This window comes from Bufo gargarizans, chromosome 3 (genome assembly GCF_014858855.1).
Source record: "Bufo gargarizans isolate SCDJY-AF-19 chromosome 3, ASM1485885v1, whole genome shotgun sequence".
NCBI classification, from domain to species: Eukaryota; Metazoa; Chordata; class Amphibia; order Anura; family Bufonidae; genus Bufo; species Bufo gargarizans.
This window is the reverse complement of record NC_058082.1, coordinates 279,083,596-279,106,137: the sequence shown is the minus strand read 5'-3', so window position 1 is coordinate 279,106,137 and position 22,542 is coordinate 279,083,596. Positions and strand designations below refer to the sequence as shown.

Below are 22,542 nucleotides of genomic sequence, written 5' to 3'. Positions count from 1 at the left end.
TCAACCGCCTAGTGAAGAAACTACTCACCAGCAGCAGCATCTAGACCTGGAGCAGAACCTGAACCAGCGGGTGGTGGCATGCTTGGAGTGCATCCTGCCAGCCATCATTAAAAATCCGCTGGACTACTGGGCAGCCAAACTGCATTTGTGGTCGCAACTGGCCGAGTTTGCCCTGGAAAAGCTGTCCTGCCCGGCCAGTAGTGTGGCATCAGAGCGGGTGTTTTGTGTAGCGGGGGCCATAGTTACCCCAAAAAGAACTCGCCTGTCCACCCAAAATGTGGACCGACTGACCTTTTTGTCAAGATAAATCAGGCGTGGATCAGCCAGGATTTCCACCCTGAGACATCGACTAGATCATCCATGGTGCCACACCAACACTTTGACAAAAGAGACCGGTTTCTTCTGGCTACCTGCCTCAACAACTATTCTGACGCTGCCACCCACCTGATGCCACACATCTGATGTCAAGTGCTCCTTTTTTCAACCACCATCTTCAGCTGGTACTGGTATTGCCACCCACCTCCCCACTCTGTCACTGGGTTACTCTGTGGTCTGCTGATGCTGCTGCCACTTCCACACTGTCACCTTGCCACTCTGGCGTCTCCTCATGCTGCTGCCACCTTTACATTATATCAGCTTGCCACTCTGGTCTCCTCATGCTGCTGCCACCTCCACACTGACACCTTGTCACTCTGTGGCCTCCTGATGCTGCTGCCACATCCACACTGTCATTGTGCCACTCTGTGGCCTCCTCCTGATGCTGCTGCTGCCACCTCCACACTGTCATTGTGCCCCTCTGTGGCCTCCTTCTGATGCTGCTGCCATCTCCAGACTCTGTCATTGTGCCACTCTGTGGTCTCCTCCTGCTGCTTTCACCTCACAACTATGTCATAGGGCCACTCTGTGGACTTCTCATGCTGTTCCAACCCTCCCCACTTCATGACTGGGCCACTATTTTGCCTTTCAGCCTGGCTGACATCATCATTTATTTGACCCTTCTTCTGATCTGTCAGAAGGAAGGAAAAATTGGACGCACAATGGATCCTGTCTGTGTAGCAGCTGTAAGGCCTGTATGGTCCCATCAGAATTGGCTTGTGATTTGGTAGCCAAAAGCAGGAGTGGATACAAAACACATGCAAATATTCCATTTATGTATCATCTCTGTTTTGTATCCACTCCTGTTTTTTTGGCATTAGCAATACTAATGTATTACTGACCAAATGCTGACCGAGTGAAGGCGGATGCTCAACAGGCAGGATCAGTTTTTTGGGAGTTATTGTTCTGACGGATCAGAGGAAGGGCAAAATAATCATCAAACAACTTACTGCTGACACCCTCTCCACTATGTCGGAGATATAGAACAGGTTCTGTAGACATCTATGTGGAATCAGCTGACGACGGTGTAAAAGGAGTGCGCTTCTTCTTGGCGCTAACATTGACCTGTAAGGTCGAGTTCATACTTGAGTTATTTGGTCAATTTTGGCCCCGTGACTGCCCAAATAAGTGAAGTGTGCAGTGATTCTAAGAGCGCCGCTTGTCATCTGCATGTCATACGGACTCGCAGTATTATTTCACTACCACAGCATGACTCCCTATGCGTGTTACTGCAAGGCACAGTGTTCTACACCACTATAAAGGCTCTCTGAGGCCAGGAAATGGCTGTTTTTTTTAACGCGATTCACCACGAATAAATTTGTATCGAAGCAAAAAAAAATAATTACAAAATTCGGCGAACTGGCCGAATCAAATTTTTGAAAAATTCACTCATCTCTTGTAGTGATATATTATACTGTTCTAATATTCCTGTCTTAAAGGGGTTGTCCGGTCAGAAGAGAAAACCAGACAACACAGGAGGATTCTCTGCGTTGAGTTTCGAAATGAAATTGCACAACTCTTTTTATATTTACACAGTGTAAATATAGACGGTCTAGAGATGCACCAAATTTCAATGCAGCATAGAGAATCTGCCCACGGCACTCACCCAATTGCAAAAAAGTCAATTTATTCATACAAAAGTGCACGATACAGGGAGTCAAAGTACAGCACATGCAGCCCTGTATTGTGCACTTTTGCATTATTAAATGGACTTTTTGGCAATTGGGTGAGTGCCGTGGGCAGATTCTCTATGCTGCATTTGATTTCAGTGTTTTTCCGACACTGAGCACCCCCCCTGTTTCATCATTTTTGCTCTCCCATAACCTGGATTCCAAATGGTCTTGGTGAGTAGTGCCGACCATCTATTTCTCTATTTAAGTTGATTGAGGCTTAATACAGCGATCTTGGAGCATGGGTTATTCAAAAATGTAGAAAAACTAGATGTCACAGTATTGTAGGTATTTTCTGATTCCTGTGGGATCTGGTTCTGAGTAGCAACTAAATAGCCCCTAGATAACATAAAATATATATGATTTAAAATGATTGCAGAGACTTGCTATATGTTTTCTGAATAAGATGTATCACATATAGAGAAAATGATCAATCCTTCATCAAAATGTTGCTATATCTGCACTTTGCAGTATACAGTATAATAAATATACAGCAATACAAAGCAGCAGAAAGCATCAGTCACGTAGCATGATAAAACATGTACATAATACACATCTGTATAAAATGTAATGCACCTATGGTCCAGCGTATACACTACTTGAACACATCTTAACACACCTATCATTCTGTTCAGCTGATTTCTCCTCTGTCCTTGTGCACCCAAATCCAGGAGGAACCTTTTATAAGAAAGCATAGAGCTCTCAAAAGATATCTGAAGCAATCAGCTGTGGGAGAGGGGGAGAACTTACTGGGGGGTTGCTGAAAGGTTTTTGCAGCGAGCTCCACACCATTGGAAAACAAGAATGTGGGGGACAGTGACTGAACATAGTTCCGCTCAGATTTCTACATTTTTTTGCAATGAATATTTTTTACATTTTTTTTAATTAGGTAGAAATTGTCAATCTCAAGAGAATGAAGACAGCTCTGAGATCCCAGGGGGAATGAAGCCACTCCAGGTAAGCGTGCTTCAAACGGTGCCTGTCATATTGTGTCTTCGTTTTGACACGATGTTTTAGAAAAGGTAATAAAATATTTACTGCTGTAATAAAATCATTCATTGCCAGCAGGTTGGAGAATATGTCCTCAGTCGATCTCTATATATTAGGACATCCATTACATACACTAATAACAATAGGAGAGTGTTTGCCATTGCATTACCTGGACTGTGGACAGTGTAGAGCAGCAGTACTTGTCAAGAGACTATGTGGGCCTGTGCAATGCATGGCATTTAGGCTGTTTTCAGACTGACGTCATGGTCTCCATTATTAAAGAATTATTTGAGCAAGAGCCTTGTGTAATGGAAACCTAACAGAAAAGAATCTAAACAGCAGTGTGAACAGAACCTTACCTAAATGCTTACTTATAGGGGTTGTGCCATAGGATAGGAGATACATGTCTGGTCGTATGGAGGTCCTCGTTCTCTCTCACTGCATTATTAGACATTTTAGTAAATGCTATCAGTACAGATGTAGGCTATTTCCGCCATTCCCACAGACATTGAATGGAATGGAAGGGCCTCTGTTTGACCGATGCTCCATGCGATCGAATGGAGCATCATCGGTCAAACAGAGGCCCTTCTGTTCCATTCAATCTCTAGGAATGGTGGAAATAGCCTACATCTGTACTGATAGCATTTACTAAAATGTCTAATAATTCACCTTTTGGGTTTACTACTATAGAATTAAAAGGGTTTTCTGATATTTTTATACTGATGACCTATCCTCATTATAGGTCATCAGTATCTGATTGGTGGGGGCCTGACACCTGGGACCCCCGCCAATCAGCTGTTTGAGAAGACAGCGGCCCTCCTGTGAGTGCTGCGGCCTTCTCACAGCTTAGGCCTTGAGAAAACTTCACACACCGCGAAACGGCCTTAGGCCGGCTTGTAGTGCTAATCTTCATGTCTCCCGCATTGTGCACTGATTTTTTATAAATGGACTTTCACATATGGGTGAGTGCCATGGCTTCATCTTGCTATTTGGATATTCATGTTTTCTTTTTTCCGCTACTGAGCACCGCCTATGGAATATTGCCCTATCGCTAAGCTGGAATGTAGTGGTTTAATCTGTGTGGTGCCGACCCTGCTTTTTTTTGCTTTTTGTAGTGCTTCTCACAGCTTACCTAGCACAGCACTGTACATTGTATAGTGGCTGTGCTTGGTATTGTACTCAGCCCCATTCACTTGTATGGGGCTGAGCTGCTCCTAGGCCACGTAACACGTGAACGTGTCATCACTCCATCTAGGAAAAGTAGAGAGAAGACACTGCCTTCTCAAACAGCTGGTCGGTGTAGTTCCCGGATGTTGGACCCCCACCGATCAGATACTGATGACCTATCCATAGGATGGGTCATCAGTATAAAATCTCAGAAAACCCCTTTAAATATATATTTTTTCCAACTATGTGCCAATTAATAATTCATTTATTCTTTTATTTTGACAGGACTATTCCAAAGACACAGATTCAAATCTTAGCACTGAAACCAGTTACTTTACTCCAGAAAATGATGTTTCGGTCGAGAAAACAGAACAAGAGGCATGTTACAGCTGAAACGGGCATGGAAGCACTTTACTGATTTAATTGTAAATAAGGGGGCTCTCTCATACAGGTTTTAGATAGCGGAGGGTTCACTATCCACTGAAAACACCCAATTTCAGTATATAGAAATAATAATGTAAGTGACACATATAGATGATAGGCACTCCTCCTTCTGGGTTGTGTGTAAACAATAGTTTTTTCAAAAATAATTTAAAAAATATAAAACTACTCTAAAATATTGTGTATATCATCAATTTTCCATGATTAATCCATAATTTATATTTAATTCATAATTGCAGGAAGAAAAAAAAAACAGGAAAGAAAACACCTAAAATGAATGTATATAAAAAATATATGTATTCCAATGTATTGGTGAATAGCTGCAGATGAATTCAGGATATTCAAGATATGATATCTATTGTAGGAATTCATCAAGACATTATACTTTGTACACGATTAGTCCAACCAAAAAAATATGAAATCGATATAAATAATGAACCGCTTACATAATCTAATACATAATCTAAATAAATAGTCTGTGTCAAATATGCTTAGATCATAATCCTTGTAAATGCTCCAGATCAAGTATAATTGAATTATGAATCATGCAATATAGTTGGGTAAATAATGTTCATCTGAGTTGTAAGTCATTCAGTATTATTAGGCTACTTTCACACTAGTGTTAATATTTTCCGGTATTGAGTTCCGTCATAGGGTCTCAATACCGGAAAAAACGCTTCCGTTTTGTCCCCATTCATTGTCAATAGAGACGAAACGTAACTGAACGGAATGCTCCAAAATGCATTCAGTTCTCATACCGGAGAGCAAACCGCAGCATGCTGCGGTTTGCTTTCCGTCCTTGGATGCGGAGCAAAACAGATCCGCCATGACCCACAATGCAAGTCAATGGGGACGGCTCAGTTTTTTCTGACACAATCTGTCACAATAGAAAATGGATCCGTCCCCCATTGACTTTCAATGGAGTTCATGACGGATTCCATCTTGGCTATGTTAAAGGTAATACAACCGGATCCGTTCATAACGGTTGTATTATCAGTAACGGAAGCGTTTTTGCTAAACCCTGCCGGATCCAGCAAAAATGTTAGTGTGAAAGTAGCCTTAGATATATTGAGTTAATTTGCGCTTAAACATATATAGATATAAGAATCATGTTTATCGTATAATGTTTCTGCAGTAATTTGTCCAAGGGTATTTATAATTATAATGTTCCCAGACACCTGGCTGCTGGCCTCTCTCCACGTGTTAGCTTATACTCCCCAAACATGTGCACTCAGAGTGGGTCTATACAAAATTATAAGGAATCCTTTCCTTACCGGACCTCAGGCTGGTCTCTCTCTGGGGGGATCAACTTACATACACAACTGTTTTTTTTTCTATTTAGTGAGGGTCGCCTTGTATCGAGCCGTTTAGCTTCCCGGCAAGGATGGCTTGTTGCACCGAGCTTTACAATCTCCCCTCCTCCTCTTGCCAGATCTCGGGCGAGTTCCTCTCACTGGAGTTGTATGCCACGATGTTCCACTCCCCCACTGTTTTATTTTAGAGTGAGCTTCTGTGTATAATGCTCATTAATCAGGTGTATGGTCAGGTATTAACGAGCATTATACACAGAAGCTGCACTCTAAAATAAATATAGATCATATATATGTATCACTTTACTTTACTTAACTTTCTGTTTTAGGTGCGTTGTAATAGGTTATTGTCCACATTCTGCTACGGCATGACTCCCTTAAGCAGAAGATTTTCATTGGTTGAGAATGCACATAGTCGCCAACTATGATTATACTAGCTCAAAGGTGTATATAAACCTTAAACTGACCTATAGCCTTCATTCAGCAATACAGTCTATAGAGAAAAGTATTGGGAAACACCTCTTAATCATTGAATTGAGGGGTTTCATTCAGTCCCATTGCCACAGGTGTATAAAATCCAGCACCTAGCCATGCAATCAGCCTTTACAAACAGCTGTGAAATAATGATGTGTTCTAAAGAGCTCACTGAAATCCAGCATGGTACTGTAATAGGATACCACAATTGCAACAAGTCAGTTGGTGGAATACTATATCTAGAAGGGTCACATCGACTGTGACTGGTATTTTTACAAAGTGGAATTGTTTAGGAACCACAACAACTCAGCCTGAGCAGAGCAGGGTCTCAGAGTACTGAGCTGCATAGCGTATAAAGGTCACTAACGCCCCCTGCTGACTTTAACTGCAGAGTCCAAACCTCCTCTGCTATCAACATCAGCACAAACTGTGCCCGTAAGCTTGATGGCATGGACAAAAATTCCAACACACACTTCCACATCTTGTTAAAAACCTTCCTAGAAGAGTGGGATCTGTTTTAGTTGTAAAAGGGGGAGGACCAACTCCATAGTAATGTCTATTGATTTTGAATGGGATGTTATAACAGCTCCTGTAGGTGTCCCGAAACCTTTGTCCATATAGTATATCAATAGTTGACAAGCGTGAGGGTCTGTGGCCCTTCGACCCTACTTTTTTTAATTGAATATAGGAGCCCCTCTCAAGCGCCATACTGCTTTGGCGTAACTGTATGCTGACATCTCTCCCATTGAATCCAGTTGGACTTAGATGCACATGCGCTGATCTTAATTCTTTCAGGAGAATACATCATATATAATGCATACATAACATTGTATTCTTTCTGCATTTTGAATTTAGACACTGAATGTGTGTGATGAGTCGGACCATACCTTAGGAGGGTGGAGTCCTAGTACGTGTTTCGGTAAGTGAAACTCTATTTAAAGCATATGCAGCCTCTATTCTTACATTTTATCTTGCGATACACTCCCTTTAATTGTCACACCTGTGCTGGAAAACTGAAAGCTGGAATCGCGCCAAAGGAATCCTTCGAGGCCATAATCTCAGGGAGTAAAAAGGGGACTAGAATCCACAACACTGGACCCCTGGAAGCTTAAAATGCTACAGACATCATTGGCTATACTGGAAATAGGCCAGTGAAAATGGCTATATTCGATCATTTACTGTTAATTCCTCCATGGCCACTGCGTGATATTGCCATTGAATAATAGAATGAATAGATATTTATTGTACTCAAATGCAGTTATGGCGTTATGCTTGGCTTTTGTGGTTGATGATTAACATATCACTGACCGTGCTTTTGGGATTTATAGGGATTTATACGATTAGAAAGCTTTAAGCAGAATATCCTAGTTAAAAGGGAGTTGTCCAGGGTTAAAACACGGCTGCTTTCTTGCAAAGCTTTAATTCATCTTTGATATTACTAGTTAGTAATGATTTGCTTGTTTCCATACAGATAAAACATTAGCATGGACTGGAAAAAAGCCATTGGAAAACAATATGCCAGAGCTTACCACCACTGGTTTATCAACAACTACCCGGTAATCGGAAATATGGGTTTATGCTTTTCAAGGTTTTACTATCTAAATGACAGCAGAGAAGATGGGCATAGACATTCATCATGCATCTAATCATTTGCAGTAAGAACAGCAGAAGGAATATTGTAATATTAACCGAATGAAAAGTGAAAAAAACAGCCCTCCAAAATATTTTATTTACCCATGATGAGATGTTTCAGCATCAGCTGGAGCCTCAAGAAGGGTTTTGGGTGGAGTTGAAATGTCACAACATGCGTGAAAAAAAGGACAGTAATGATAGTTCATCCCTATACAGTAGGCTACATTTAGAGGGCATCTGTCAGCAGATTTAAGCCTCTAGGAGCAATGGGGGCGTTGCCATTACTCCTAGACCAGTGATGGTGAACCTTTTACAGACCGAGTGCCCAAACTGCAACCCAAAACCCACTTATCGCAATGTGCCAACACTGCAATTTACACTGAATACTACAGTCCAATATAGTATATCTTCCATGTACTTTATCATTTAGCTATAATAGCCTGCCTACATTCTGTATGCTGCCTGTGCTGTTCATACTGCGTCCGTGCTATAGGTTCACCACCACCGACCTAGACACTCCGCTCTTTCTGCATCAGCCACTTCCTCTCCACTTTGACAGGGCCAGGCAGTATAAATGTGATCCCTGCCAATCAAAGTGCAGAGGACGCTGCAGTTGCAGAGAGAGCTGAGCCTCAGGTGTAGTGGTAATGCCCCCTTTGCTCCTAGAGGCTTATTTGCATATAATAAAACATAATTTTTCTCAGCGATGCGGGCACATATGAACATGGGACCAACACCGATGCCTTCAGCTTCCAAGCGCACATGTAACAGATCAGCCAGTGTAATAGGTACAAATCTGATGACAGATGCCCTTTGTACTAAATGAGCGCCTATTCATGTGCTACATTGTCGATTGGTGCTTGTTTACTGTCAGATAATGTGCCCATGTAAAAAGACAGTGTAGTATATAACTGTCCGCATTGCCGCAAACTCTCTCAAATCCACAGTCTCACACACAGAAAAACATCCTTATACTTGGGCTGCTAACCCCCCCCCCCCCACCACACCTCACCCTCCACAAAAGGATCTGCTGATTGTGTTTTTAAGGATATTTTGCTCATTTGAAGTGGCAGGTCTTCTTATCTATTCAGCCCAAATGTTATCACATTTCTGTGGGCAATTTCTGTTTATAAAAAGGCTTTTGTATGGTGAACTATAAGAATTCCTACCAACTAGTCTGAGCCACTGGGTCAAAGGGGAAGTAGATTTCTGGGACATAATATATTAATAATAATTTTAGGGTACAAAATAAATTAAATCTAAAAAAGATCCTCTTATATGTACTTGAGATTATGATATCTAGTACAGCTAGGAAAAATCAAAGCCGGTGAGAATTTCCAAGTGTAAAGGGCCCTAATGAGCGTTTGTACGCACGCTTGTTAGCAATGTTGCCACCAATTACTCAATGAATGGCATAGTTGGTGCGGTCACTTAAATAATTGTTTACCAACCGCAGATCCTGCCATCTAAACGGCCATCTGCTGCCACCAAACAATAATTCTGTATGGAGATGGGCGAGTTAGGAAGGTGCTCTTCCTTCCCGACAATCGCTTGCTACATCAGGCCATGTAAAGAGGCTTTAAGTTCAGGAATAGGAGAACTGTGGTCTGAGCTTTGTGTTCCAGTTCCTACTATTAAAAGGGGTTGTGTCGCTTCAGCAAATGGAATTTATTATGTAGAAAAAGTTAATACAGGCCACCTACTAATGTATTGTGATTGTCCATATTGCTTCCTTCACTAGATGGATTCATTTTTCCATCACATTATACACTGCTCATTTCCATGGTTACGACCACCCTGCATCGGTGGCCGTGCTTGCACACTATAGAAAAAAGCACCAGCCTATGTGAGCCAATGGTCCTGGTCATCACAGAGGCTGATACTTTTTCCTATGGTGTGCAAGCACGGCCACCGCTGCTGGATTGCAGGGTGGTCATAACCCCTGGAAACAAACAGTGTAAAATGTGATGGAAAAATGAATCCAGACAGTGAAGGAAGCAATATGGACAATCACAATACATTAGTAATTGGTTTGTATTAGGCTACTTTCACACTAGCGTTTGGGGCTCCGCTTGTGAGTTCCATTTGAAGGCTCTCACAAGCGGCCCCGAATGGATCCGTACAGCCCCAATGCATTCTGAGTGGATGCGGATCCGCTCAGAATGCCTCAGTTTGGCACCGTTGGGCTTCCGCTCCTCTCAGCAGGCGGACACCCGAACGCAGCTTGCAGCGTTTTCGTGTCCGCCTGGCCGTGCGGAGCCAAACGGATCCGTCCAGACTTAAAATGCAAGTTAATGGGGACGGATCCGTTTGACGTTGACACAATATGGTGCAATTTCAAACGGATCCATCCCCCATTGACTTTCAATGTAAAGTCAGGAGTCCCTATTAATATACCAACAGATCGGAGTTTTCTCCGATCCAATGGTATATTTTAACTTGAAGCGTCCCCATCACCATGGGAACGCCTCTATGTTAGAATATACCATCGGATTTGAGTTACATCGTAAAACTCAGATCCGACAGTATATTCTAACACAGAGGCGTTCCCATGGTGATGGGGACGCTTCATGTTAGAATATACTGAGAACTGTGTACATGACTGCCCCCCCTCCGCCTGTAATTAACTTATTGGTGGCCAGTGCGGCCCCCCCTCCCTCCCCAGTATTAATTGTAGCCAGTGCGGCCCCCCTCCCTCTATATTTATTGGTGACCAATCACCCCCCCCCCCCCCCCCATCATTGGTGGCAGCGGAGAGTACCGATCGGAGTCCCAGTTTAAATCGCTGGGGCTCCGATCGGTTACCATGGCAACTAAGACGCTATTGTAGTCTTGGCTGCCATGGTTACTTAGCAATAAATACAAGCATTATACTTACCTGAAGAGCTGCGATGTCTGACCGGCCGGGCGCTCCTCCTACTGGTAAGTGACAGGTTTGTGCTATAGGCAATGCGCCGCACAGACCTTTCACTTACCAGTAGGAGGAGCTCCCGGCCGGACACAGACATCGCAGCTCTTCAGGTAAGTATAATGCTTGTATTTATTGCCAAGTAACCATAGCAGCCAAGACTGCAATAGCGTCTTGGCTGCCATGGTAACCGATCGGAGCCCTAGCGATTTAAACTGGGACTCCGATCGGTACTCTCCGCTGCCACCAATGATGGGGGGGGGGGGGGGGGTGATTTTAATTAGGGGGGAGAGGGGAGGCCGCACTGGTCACAATTCTTGGAATCCGCACTGGCCGGCCACCAATGAATATAGAGGGAGGGGGGCCGCACTGGTCATATTTAATACTGGGGAGGGAGGGAGGGGGAGACCTCACTGGTCATATTTAATACTGGGATCCGCACTGGCCACCGATGAATATAGAGGGAGGGGGGCCGCACTGGTTACAATTAATACTGGGGAGGGAGGGGGGGCAGCACTGGCCACCAATAAGTTAAATACAGGAGGGGGGGGGGGGGTCTGCCCCCTGCTGCCTGGCAGCATCTGCCAGGCAGCAGGGGGCAGTCATGTACACAGTTCTCAGTATATTCTAACTTGAAGCGTCCCCATCACCATGGGAACGCTTCTGTGTTTAGAATATACTGTCGGATCTGAGTTTTCCGAAGTGAAAAATCTGATCTGAAATAAACAGTTATGCAAACAGATCCGTTCTGAACGGATGCAAGCGTTTGCATTATAGGAGCGGATCCGTCTGTGCAGACACCAGACGGATCCGCTCCTAATGCAAGTGTGAAAGTAGCCTTAACTTTCTCTACATAATAAATGCCATTTGCTGAAGTGAGACAACCCCTTTAAGTGAAGGTTCAGTCTCCCCAGTGCTCTGATGAAAACGAAGTGAAGACAGACTAATTCCATGTTTTCTTTGACTCCCCATTACATTTTCTGACTACACAACTATGAATAGCAGATCCCTAAGCACAGATTGTAGTTTGTTGTAATATATGATGAAAAGAGAACAAGGAAACGTATGTTTTATATCCCATCATTCAGGTCCACTATAGATGTTGAAGAATTGTCAAGTATTTCAGGTGATCAGAAAAGTTCTCTATTGCAATTTACTACTCCCAGAAATACTGAAGCTTCGGCTAGACACAGCACTCCAGTCAGTCCAGGTATGGACAGTTTATAATCATGTTGGTTCTGTAAGTCAGAGAAAATATCACATCTGTTTTGCAAATTGAAAACTGTGAATCCGCAAAATACAGACACCGGCCATGTGCAACCCGCATTGACTTTAACGGGTCCACCATCCGCAAGTTGCGGCCAAGTATAGGGTATGTACTATCTTTTGCGGCATGGCCTCACAGACCCGGAAGCACACCAAAGCCCTTCTGGTCCGCAGAACGGACATGTTCATGTGAATGGGACCATACTTGTAATTTCTAACTAGGAATCTTTTTAGGCAGTGAACAGATTCAACAACCATCTAACATTAGAAATGAAGACTCAAGCTGTGCGAAAAATCTTATGATCTTATGCAAATAAGGGTACTTTCACACTTGCATTAGAGGATTCCGGCAGGCAGTTCCGTTGCCGGAACTGCCTGTGGGATCTGGAAATCCGTATGCAACCGGATAGCATTTGTTTCCGGATGAGGATCCGTCTGACAAATGCATTAAAATACCGGATCCATCTCTTCGGTGTCACGCGGAAAAAATATATACCAGATCTGGTATATATTTTTTTTTTTTCCATTTTTAAAGGTATGCGCAGAGCGGGAAACCGGATTAATTTTTCCAGAAGCACAAAGGTGTGAGCTCCTCCCTTCAGCTATACCCTTCCTACAGGGACTAAGCTAAATCAGTTTTAGCTTCGTTTCTGTAGGAGGCAGACCTCCCTGCGTTGCAGGTCTGCAGATTTTTTTTTAATTTTTAATTTATTTTTTTTGTTTTCCTTTCTTCTAGCAGGAGTTTCAGGCAGTCCTAGCTGCCTGCACTCCCAGCCAGAAGACGGGAGACCAGGGGGTCCCCAAGCCCGCTGCTCCTTCCCGATCTCTAGAAGCAAAGGAGGACCAGAGGTTCCTAAAGCCTCCTGTCAGACTTCGGATCACCACGGCCGCCCACCACAAGTCCCCTCTGTTTCTGGTGTAGCGTCCCTCCCCAAGGGCCCACACACTGAAGGTGGTGATCCGGCTTGAGCCCGGCTTCTCTGGGCCTACTCCCGCATTGGCTCCCCGCAGGTTCTTATCTCCCAGCCGGCGTCTCTGTTCGGCCGGAGCTTCATGTCCATTTTCGGGGCGGGGCATGAGTTCTCCCCGCTCCCACTCCTTCAGCTGGGGCGAATCTGGGCACTGTTTTCTGCCTCCGCCCACATCCTGTGTTTAAATGCACCTGCGGCGGGACGATGGAAAGGCTCCTCCGGACAAGCTGCATGGAAGGACAAAGGCTGGGTAAGCTCTGCCTCCCCTTCCTACAGCGTTTAACATAACCTCCTCATCCTCCTTCCAGTCACTACAGGGGTCTTATTATGTCTGAGCCCAGACCTCAGGATCCAAAGCAGGCGGTCACTACTGTGTGCCATTTTGCTAGTGCATCGTGTCGCACAAAATTTCCATCTGGTCAGTCAGATCCCCTCTGATCTGCGTGCTCGGCTACACCGTCAAGTGGCTCTGCCCCTGACCCAATCGCCCCTACTGCCCAGCCTATAATAGAGCCGGAGTGGGCATGTTCCCTGTCAAGGATGGTTACAGGAGGTCTCCCATACCAACAAAGCTATTGTGAAAATATTGGGGCAGTCCTCTGACCAGTCCGACTTTGGAGATCCTGGGGCTCATTCCCATCGCGGCCGTCCCGCTAAACGGGCCAGACTATCCACCCCCAAAAGCGTGTCTGTACCTCCCGTTTCCTCTGCCTCTCCGCCTCGTACCAGAGAGTCTCACTCTGACGTGTCCTCCGTAGAAGAGGCATGTTCCAAGGAGAGGTTGTCAGATGAGGATTTTGTCTCTCCTGAGGGTCAGTCGTCCAAACTGTCCTCCATGGTGGACAATCTTATTACAGCGCTGATAGAGACTTTACAGGTTGAGGACCCTGCACCCTTATCGGCCGGCTCAGGTTTTTTATTTAGGAGGTCCGTCTCTTGCACAAATGTTTCCCCAACCACAAGGATTTTGATTCCTCTCTTTCCAAGGAGTGGAATTTCTGATAGACGTTTTGCATTGCCAAAATGCTTAAAATCCTTTATCCATTTCCGGAGTATTTGACTAAGAAATGGTTGTCCTCACCTATAGTGGACCTGCCAGTTTCCTGCTTGGCTAAGCATATTACCTTGCCAATTGCGGATGGGGCTTCTTTCTCCGATATCAGGGATAAGAAATTAGAATCTTTTGCAAAATCTTCTTTTGAAGCAGTGGGCACAGCACTGCAGCCTGTTTTTGCCTCTACATGGGTGAGCAAATCTATGGGGGAGTGGGCAAATAATTTACGTCAGGGTCTCTCCTCGGGGGTCACCTCTAGGGAACTGGCCGATTTTGCCCTGCAGCTCTTCAATGCCAGTGTGCATATTTGTGAAGCCTCTCTGGACGCGGCCAGGCTTATGGCCCGCTTGTCAGTCCTGTTGGTGGCTATTCGCCGTACCCTATGGCTCACCTGCTGGGCGGCAAATAGTGCTTCAAAGAGGACGCTGGCGGCCCTCCCCTTTACTGGCAGCAGACTTCTTGGTAAGCGCCTGGATGAGACCATTTCAGACGCTACAGGTGGTAAGAGCACTCATTTACCACAGAACAGGGTGCGTTTCAACAATTCAAAAAAGCGTAAACCTCTTTTTTGCCCCTTTTGGAGTTTTTCCAGCCCCAAGCGGCCAGCCGACAAGTCTGCCTCGGATCAGAAGCGCAAGCCTTCCTTCAAACCTCGCCCTTCCTGGCGTCCCCGTCATCAGGGCTCCAAGTCCTATAACCCTAAGATCTCCTCTGCATGATGTGCAGCTTCCGGCGCCCTCCGATCAGGTGGGCGGACAGCTTCATCTGTTTCGGCATGTTTGGCTGGCTCACGTCTCGAATGCTTGGGTGAGAGAGGTCATCGCAGAGGGCTACAAGCAAGCTGGAATTCAGGTCCTCCCCCTGTCCCTTTTTTTTTTTTTTTTTACGGTCGTCTTTTCTGACCTCTCCCTCTGCCGCAAATTCCTTTTTCTCGCCCATTTTCCTTGGGCGACACAGGAGACCTTGGGTATAGCTCAGCTCCCTAGGAGGCGTGACACTAAGTGAAAACTGTTAAGCCCCTCCTCCAGCAGCAATACCCTCAGCCTGGAGAGAGAGACTGTCAGTTTTTGCTTAGTGTCCAAGGAGGCAAGACACTCCCTGCTCTGCATGGCTGTTTTTTTCTTATAATTTTTATTTTTATTTTTTATTCTTCTCTTCAGGGACAACAGAGACACACTAGACCTCTCTGTTTCTCCCGGGGTCGAGCTGTGCCAGTGCCGGTCATCCGCAGAAGTCAAAGGTGGACCAGGGCAGCCTAGCCCCCCTGCATCCCGCCAGCACAAGGGTCGCCCGCATGCCAAGTCCCTCTTCCACCGTCCTGCCACTACGGTGCCAGTAGCTGACCCTGCTGGAACGGACCGAGGGTGAAGACGGCTGATGGTGAGAGAGTGGCTTCTCCAGCCCTATCCTCAGCTGGGCGGAGAGCCATGTTCCGGCGCTGTCGGCAGTTACGCTTCCTGCGGTTCGGACCTTCCTGCAGGGGGTTGCGCAATCTGTGCCCCCTTTCCGTTCTCTGATGAATCCTTGGGATCGTAATCTAGTGCTCAGCGCTCCTCAGTCTTCTCAATTTGAGCCTTTGCAGCAGGTGTCGCTTCGCCTCCTCCAAGGTGGCCTTTTTGGTGGCAATCACTTCTATCCGTAGGGTGTCAGAACTTGTGGCTCTTTCCTGACGGTCTCCTTTCCTGATCCTCCATGAGAACAAGGTAGTTCTTCGCTCTGTTCAGTCCTTCCTTCCAAAGGTTGTGTCGGCATTCCATCTCAATGAAGAGATCATTCTCCCTTCATTTTGTCCTGACCGGTCTCATACTTGTCACTCCACACGCTGAATTTGGTACGAGCCGTTCGCATCTATCTGTCCCGTCATCTTTCCGGCGGACGTATTCCCTCTTCGTCATTCCATAGGGGCAGAGACCAGGGCTGGCTGCGTCTAAAACCTCCATTTCCCGATGGATTATTTTGGCCATTGTGGAAGTGTACTGCGTTGTGCCTGGGCCCCACCCTTCCGGGTTACTGCTCATTCTGCTCGGGCACTGGGGCCCTCTTGGGCAGTGCATCAAGGGGCTTCAGCCCTGCAGGAATGCAAAGCGGCTACCTGGTCATCTTTGCATACTTTTCCCAAGTTTTACAGGGTGCACAGCACACCTTCGCGTCGTCTGATTCTTCTCTGTGGCGTACAGTTTTGCAGACGGAAGTTCTGTAATTGGCCAGGAGGGGGTTGTTTAGGCCCACCCTTAGGACTGCTCTGTAACGTCCCATGGTCAAGCCTGTGTCCCCCAATGACACGGATGAGAAAACTAGATTTTTGTACCTACCGTAAAATCTGTTTCTCTTCCGTTTATTGGGGAACACAGCTCCTACCCGTTCTTTCGTTTACAGGCCTTTTTTTCTGTCCTGCGTGGTTCTGGGTTTCTACGTAGTTTGGTTTCCTGTTTTTGTCTGGCTTCTCCTACTGCTCTTGCACTAACTGATTTAGCTTAGTTCCTGTAGGAAGGGTATAGCTGAAGGGAGGAGCTCACACCTTTTTGTGCTTAGTGTCCGCCTCCTAGCGGCAACAGCTATACCTATTGAAATAGAAATATAAATAGTTGTAATCCGATCTCCAAAATCTTTGTGTAAGGAAAGCTAAGAATCTCAACCGCAGTCAGCCAAAGGTGTTCTCATGTTAAGTTCTGCTGAGCATCTGTCCCGCCCTGCTCAGTCTGTTTACTTTTATTTACTAACAAAAGGTGTAAAAGGTGCTGGCCCAAAACAAGGGAACAGGAAGTGATGACATACAAAGACAAAATACCATAATTTAGAATAACCTAGCCAACAAACACATGTATACAATGATCTACCAGTAACACTGGAGTGAACATTATCCAGCCTTGCTCAGTGATCAATGCCAGATAAAGTTACTATGATCCACATGCATGTTTATTTACAGTACAGTGTCATTATCTCCAGCGGCTGATCAGGCGCACTAGAGACAACAAACGCACGTTCCTTTCGTTATATTGTTCTCTTAACAAATGCATCCACGCCAAGCCAATAAATCTGCGTCTTGGCGCTGGGGCCTTAGCCGGCGTCCATACATCAGCCAACAAAACACTGCTCTGCTGAACACATCAGTCTCCCCCGGCCCACAGCCCAGTGCATAGCACATGGACCATTCGCTGATGGAGACCTCTGCGCCCAGCAGCTGTGACAGGACATACACGGAAGATATCCACTCCAATGGTTTACCCTGACACTGAGAGACATGATGACAAAACACAATATATTAAATACACATCCTAATAAAATTTCCACAACACTATGGTCAAGCCTGTGTCCCCCAATGAACGAAAGAGAAACAGATTTTACGGTAAGTACAAAAATCTATTTTTTTTTTTTACAGCTACTTAACATTTTTCTAAAGTGGCGAGGGAAATGCTGGACTTAGCGGGAGGGGTGGTGCATCCTGTCTCTCGCTAGATTTACTATAAATATCACCAGAAACTTGCATAAGTTGTAGCTCAAGTCTATGAGAGCTCCTGGCTGATGTAGACCCCAGTTTCTGGTACACGGACTGCCAGGGATGCGCCTAATTTATTAAGTGGCATCGGTCTCTTAATAAATTATGCTCATCTAATTCCAGTGCAGGACGATCCAGACTGGCATATGGGAACATCTATATAAATGTCCCCTAATATGACATAAACTGTTGTGTTGCACTATACTATCTAAATGCTTAGCCATCTCTGTAATGCAAGGTCCCGTAGAAAGAAAACGGCCTTATGATTTCCCAACTGTCCCCCAACAACGTTGACATCTGTCCAGGTGCCAAACACCACAGATGCTTGTGGCAAAATCTGTACCTGCATATGAGCAGAACTGGATGGAGCGGGAGGACAGCCAGGGAAGCAGTCACATGAGTAATTCATTTCATTCCTATAGACACAGAAAGCACAGGATCCTGTACTTACTATGGTTGCAAGGGGCCTTAAAATAAAAAGCTTCGAGGTTGTATAGAGTCTCCTAGCATGAAACACAATTGTTTATGGCACTACAAATTAAATCAGAAAATTAAAAAATTATTGAATTCCAGCCATCATAAGAAAAGGTTGTAACCTTTAGAAATTCAGTCTTATCCCTGGCAAAAATCTGGCACAAATATGCCACGCAGGGCAAATTTTTAAACTGCAGTTTTTAAGAGTGGGGTTTCTAAAACATCATTCTCTTTCATTATGCAGCTGTATCAAACTGTTTAGGAATGTGTCCAGTCTTTAAATAATTCTTCATTGTTATAAAATGAAACAGTTGCCACTTTCTAAGGTCAGACCAGACGGTCTGGCCGACTACACACGACCAAGCAACACCCACCCGCTGCAGTAGGGCGTGCTTTGGCCGCACGCTGTCAGCCTTATATCTCTCCTCAATATATTTTATGCTCCAATCCATTTTCATATTATAAGTTTGTTGTAGGTACTGTCTGCATTCACTGTCTGGCAGCTGAGACTTGGTGTATTAGTGTAGGTGCTTTAGCTTGTAGAATTACGTAGAGCCACACTGCAATAAATGGTTTTGTGCAAGAAGGACAAGGTCAGATGGTATTTTAGCTTCTGAATGTAAACTGAGACCTTGGATATAGCAAAGGATTAAAACAAAACATACATTAGGATGTAGCATAATCTTTTATTAAACAACCTTTATGTACAAAAGTGTGGACAACCCCTTTAGACCTCATGCGCACGACTGTATTCGTTTTGCAGTCTGCAAATTGAAGATCCATAGAAAACAGATGCGGTCTGTGTTGCATCCGCATTTTTTGCAGAGCCTTTGAATTCTATGGGTCTGCAGTCCGCATTTTTCAGCCAAGTACAGGATATGTTCTATCCTTTTCCGGAACTGACATATGAATGTGGAAAGCTCATGGATCATCAGTATGACTTCCACATCCGTATGTCCATACTGCAAAAGGGTTATGACTGTAAAATGCGAACCACGACTCATTGAAAACAATGGATCTGTAAATAAAATGCGGATGGCACATGGACCGCATCTGTATTTTGAGGATCCACATAATGGGAAATTAATATCCATCAACAGCAGATTGTTTGGTGGAGATCTTATGATATATGGTGACAATCACCGATCTGTACATTAAAATAATTACAAGTGTATTAAAACTCCATTTAATAAATCAATAATGTGCATATGTGACAAAATATTTGTGTCCATTTCTATTCATACTAAATAGTTAAATGTAATTTCATTACAGGAAACCTGATGTTGGGTGCTACGTCTAAAAGAAGATCCTTTCTAGAAAAACAGCTCAAAAGCCCTAATTCTACTCTTGTGTCACCAAACAAAAATGTTTCAAGTAAAACATTAGATAGCTTCATGTCTGCTCTGGTAACTTGGAGTTTATAAACATTTTTATTATTATTTTTATTTTATTTTATTTGAGTAATCTGGTGCACAGTGAGCCAGTTCTTCAGACTGGTGATATCGCTTGGCTGTGGACCGTCTTAATGTGTCATGATTCCTGGTTTTGGGTGAGAACTTTGATCCACCTAGAAAACCCATTGTCAAATATCCTAAAGTCCCCAAATATATTTTTTTCTAATTTTGACTACTTTCTGAAAGAGTCCAGTTCTTCCTGTTCCCAGTTTTTTTTTCATCAGAGGATGGACCACACCACTTTATGCTGACATGTCAGCCTGATCTGCCTAGTAGACCTTCTGCCCACAAAGCCTGAGAGGCTTTTTTTTCTCTCAGGCTATGAGCTGAGCGCTGCGATTGGCCAGCGCTACAGCATGGGAGAATAAAACGTCGGCAGGTTCAACTGGGTGGAGCCTAACATATGAAGATACCGGAGGCTATACCGGGAGAATGGAGCGGCGCCCAGGTATAACAGTAAGTGCAGGGGGATCCCTGGGCGCCGCTCTCGATAGCTGTATAGTTATTTTAGATTTTTTATTCTAGTGAAAGGTCCTCTTTAATGATTGTATATAATTAGTTAGATTATAATCAAATATCCACATGACAGGTTCCCTTTAAAGGGGTTATGCCATTATTAATGTAAAAAATGAAAATTGGACATCATATAGTACAGGGATGCTCATCTTGCGGCCCTCCATCAGTTGCAAAACTACAACTCCCAGCATGCCTGGACAGCCTACAGCTATTAAGACATGCTGGAGGCCCGCAGGTTGAGCATCCTTGATATAGAACATGACAACCTTTTTCCAACAAAGCTAGAACCAGCCCCGTACCTCACATGGATCCAGAAATCTCCCCATTTATTGTGCCAATTGCTCTGCTAGATTGTCTTCAGGGTGGCAGCTCAGGGAGTGTATCCTTTCTGCTGCAGATCAAGAGGCATGTTCTGGTTCAACTCTCTCCCTATCACAGCTCAGGATGCAATTAAAGGATGGAACTAAGCATGTGTGTCCACATCTGTGAGGTGGACAGAGAAATAAAAAATAAAAAAACAGCAGGTGGCGCTATACAGATATCTTTTATTGAATAACTCAGTGGCTATGCTAAATTTTTTATTACATGCAATTAAAAAAATACTTCAGATCCGGGTGCTGGTTTAAAAACTGCTGAATATTTTTTGTGGGCAACCCCTTTAAGTGGACTAAACATCTGGTGCGTGCTACCAACCTTAAAACAGAGTGCTGCCCATTACATCAGTGTAAAATCAAACAGGAGGAACTGGAAAGAGGAGAAGGATTGAGGGTTCAGCAAAGGCTGATTATTATTATGACTCTATTCCTAACTGCATAAAAATGGCCGCTATTAACCAGCTACTTTCTGAACCCAGCTAATAGAGAGGCCCATATAGAGGAGTATGACTGACCTTTTAGATTCCAACTTTAAAGAAGACCTGTCACCGCTCCTGATATGTCTGTTTTAATAGCTTCATGCATTCCCCATGCAATAACAATTCTGGAGCATCTATTCTTATGGCTCTATTTTGTACCATTCCTTTATTATTTCTACTAGAATTTATAATTGAATTCCTATTAGCCTTCAGTAAGGGTACAGAGGGGTAGTTACCACCCCTCTGTACCCTTACTGCAGACTGCTAGCAATTCATTCATATCTTCTAGTAGAAATAATAAAGGAATGACACAACATAGAGCCATAAGAATAGATGCTCCAGAATTGTTATTGCATGGGGAATGCATGAAGCTATTAAAACAGACATATCAGGAGCGGTGACAGGTCTTCTTTTTTTAAATCAGTCTGGAGGAATAGCACACAAATATAAAGGCAAGGGCATGCTAAGTTTGAAAAAGGCAGTGTGTACCAAATATGTATTATTGTATATTCCCTACCTGATCTGCAAACGTGACCTAACAAGATGAGTTGTCAGCATAGGGATGTTATTGTCACTGTTACAGTGCTAAAATGTGTCTTAAGAGAATTACAGAGAATATTATAGATATATATTTTGATAAAATGTGCTTTGTAATATTTTTCAGTGTGAAATGCCAGGCTATGTCAGTCCCTATCAGGAGAAGACATTCACAGTGAAAGATCAGAATGCAAATGTCACCCCCATGAAGAACCATGAGTCAGGTGAGAAATATATGTTCCTAGTAATTATTATGTTAACGGTCTGTAAGAATAGTAAAATTCCTTCAGAACAGCCTCAATGGCACCTCAGAGATGGTTCTATCCTTAGTCTATGAAACCCTAGTATAATGTTAGTACACATATGCTACTGTAAGGATACCTGCACATGGGATGAATCTTACAGCTGCAGCAGGTTTTACACCTCTATATTGAAAAAAGGCACATTTGTAGTGAAAATTTACTGGAGACGTTTGTCAGTTTTTATGCAGAATATCTCCACAGCATGTAGTTGTGATTTGTTGACGTCTGCTTTCTGGTAATGTATTACCAGATTTTCCATCATTAAATCCACACAGAAAATCCACGGTCAACACGCTACATGGTCTAACTTTGTATAAGACAGTCTTATTCATTTTCTCAACTCGGTTTTCTTCCATATTACTATTAATTGGATGTGCCATGTGATGGAATGTTAATAAAATTGAGCTCATGATTATGTATGGTAACATGAACCTGATTGCATGTGCAGAACATGTGTATATGAAGCATGTTAAGGGGTTTGGAAACAGTCATTTTCAAAACTCCTGCAAGCCACATGGGCAGTCATAATTTTCCCATTAAAGGGGTTGTCCGAGTTATGTTTTTGTTCTTTGTATGTTTCTAACTAATGAAATGTGAGAGGTTTACAATTCACTTACTTTATCTGCAGTTGCTCCTTTCTCAGATTTTACAG

General features: G+C 44.0%; 1 protein-coding gene across 1 annotated transcript in view; it reads left to right on the top strand.

Annotated features, from left to right (window-relative positions):
• TEX14 (testis expressed 14, intercellular bridge forming factor) overlaps positions 1-22,542 on the top strand; it is a 162,959-nt gene that overhangs the window by 100,185 nt on the left and 40,232 nt on the right. The window contains exons 15-21 of the mRNA XM_044285605.1: positions 2,935-3,002; positions 4,488-4,580; positions 7,283-7,346; positions 7,899-7,983; positions 12,056-12,177; positions 19,501-19,634; positions 21,716-21,812. Coding sequence (XP_044141540.1) covers positions 2,935-3,002; positions 4,488-4,580; positions 7,283-7,346; positions 7,899-7,983; positions 12,056-12,177; positions 19,501-19,634; positions 21,716-21,812 — 663 coding nt within the window. The remainder of the gene's footprint in view (positions 1-2,934; positions 3,003-4,487; positions 4,581-7,282; positions 7,347-7,898; positions 7,984-12,055; positions 12,178-19,500; positions 19,635-21,715; positions 21,813-22,542) is intronic.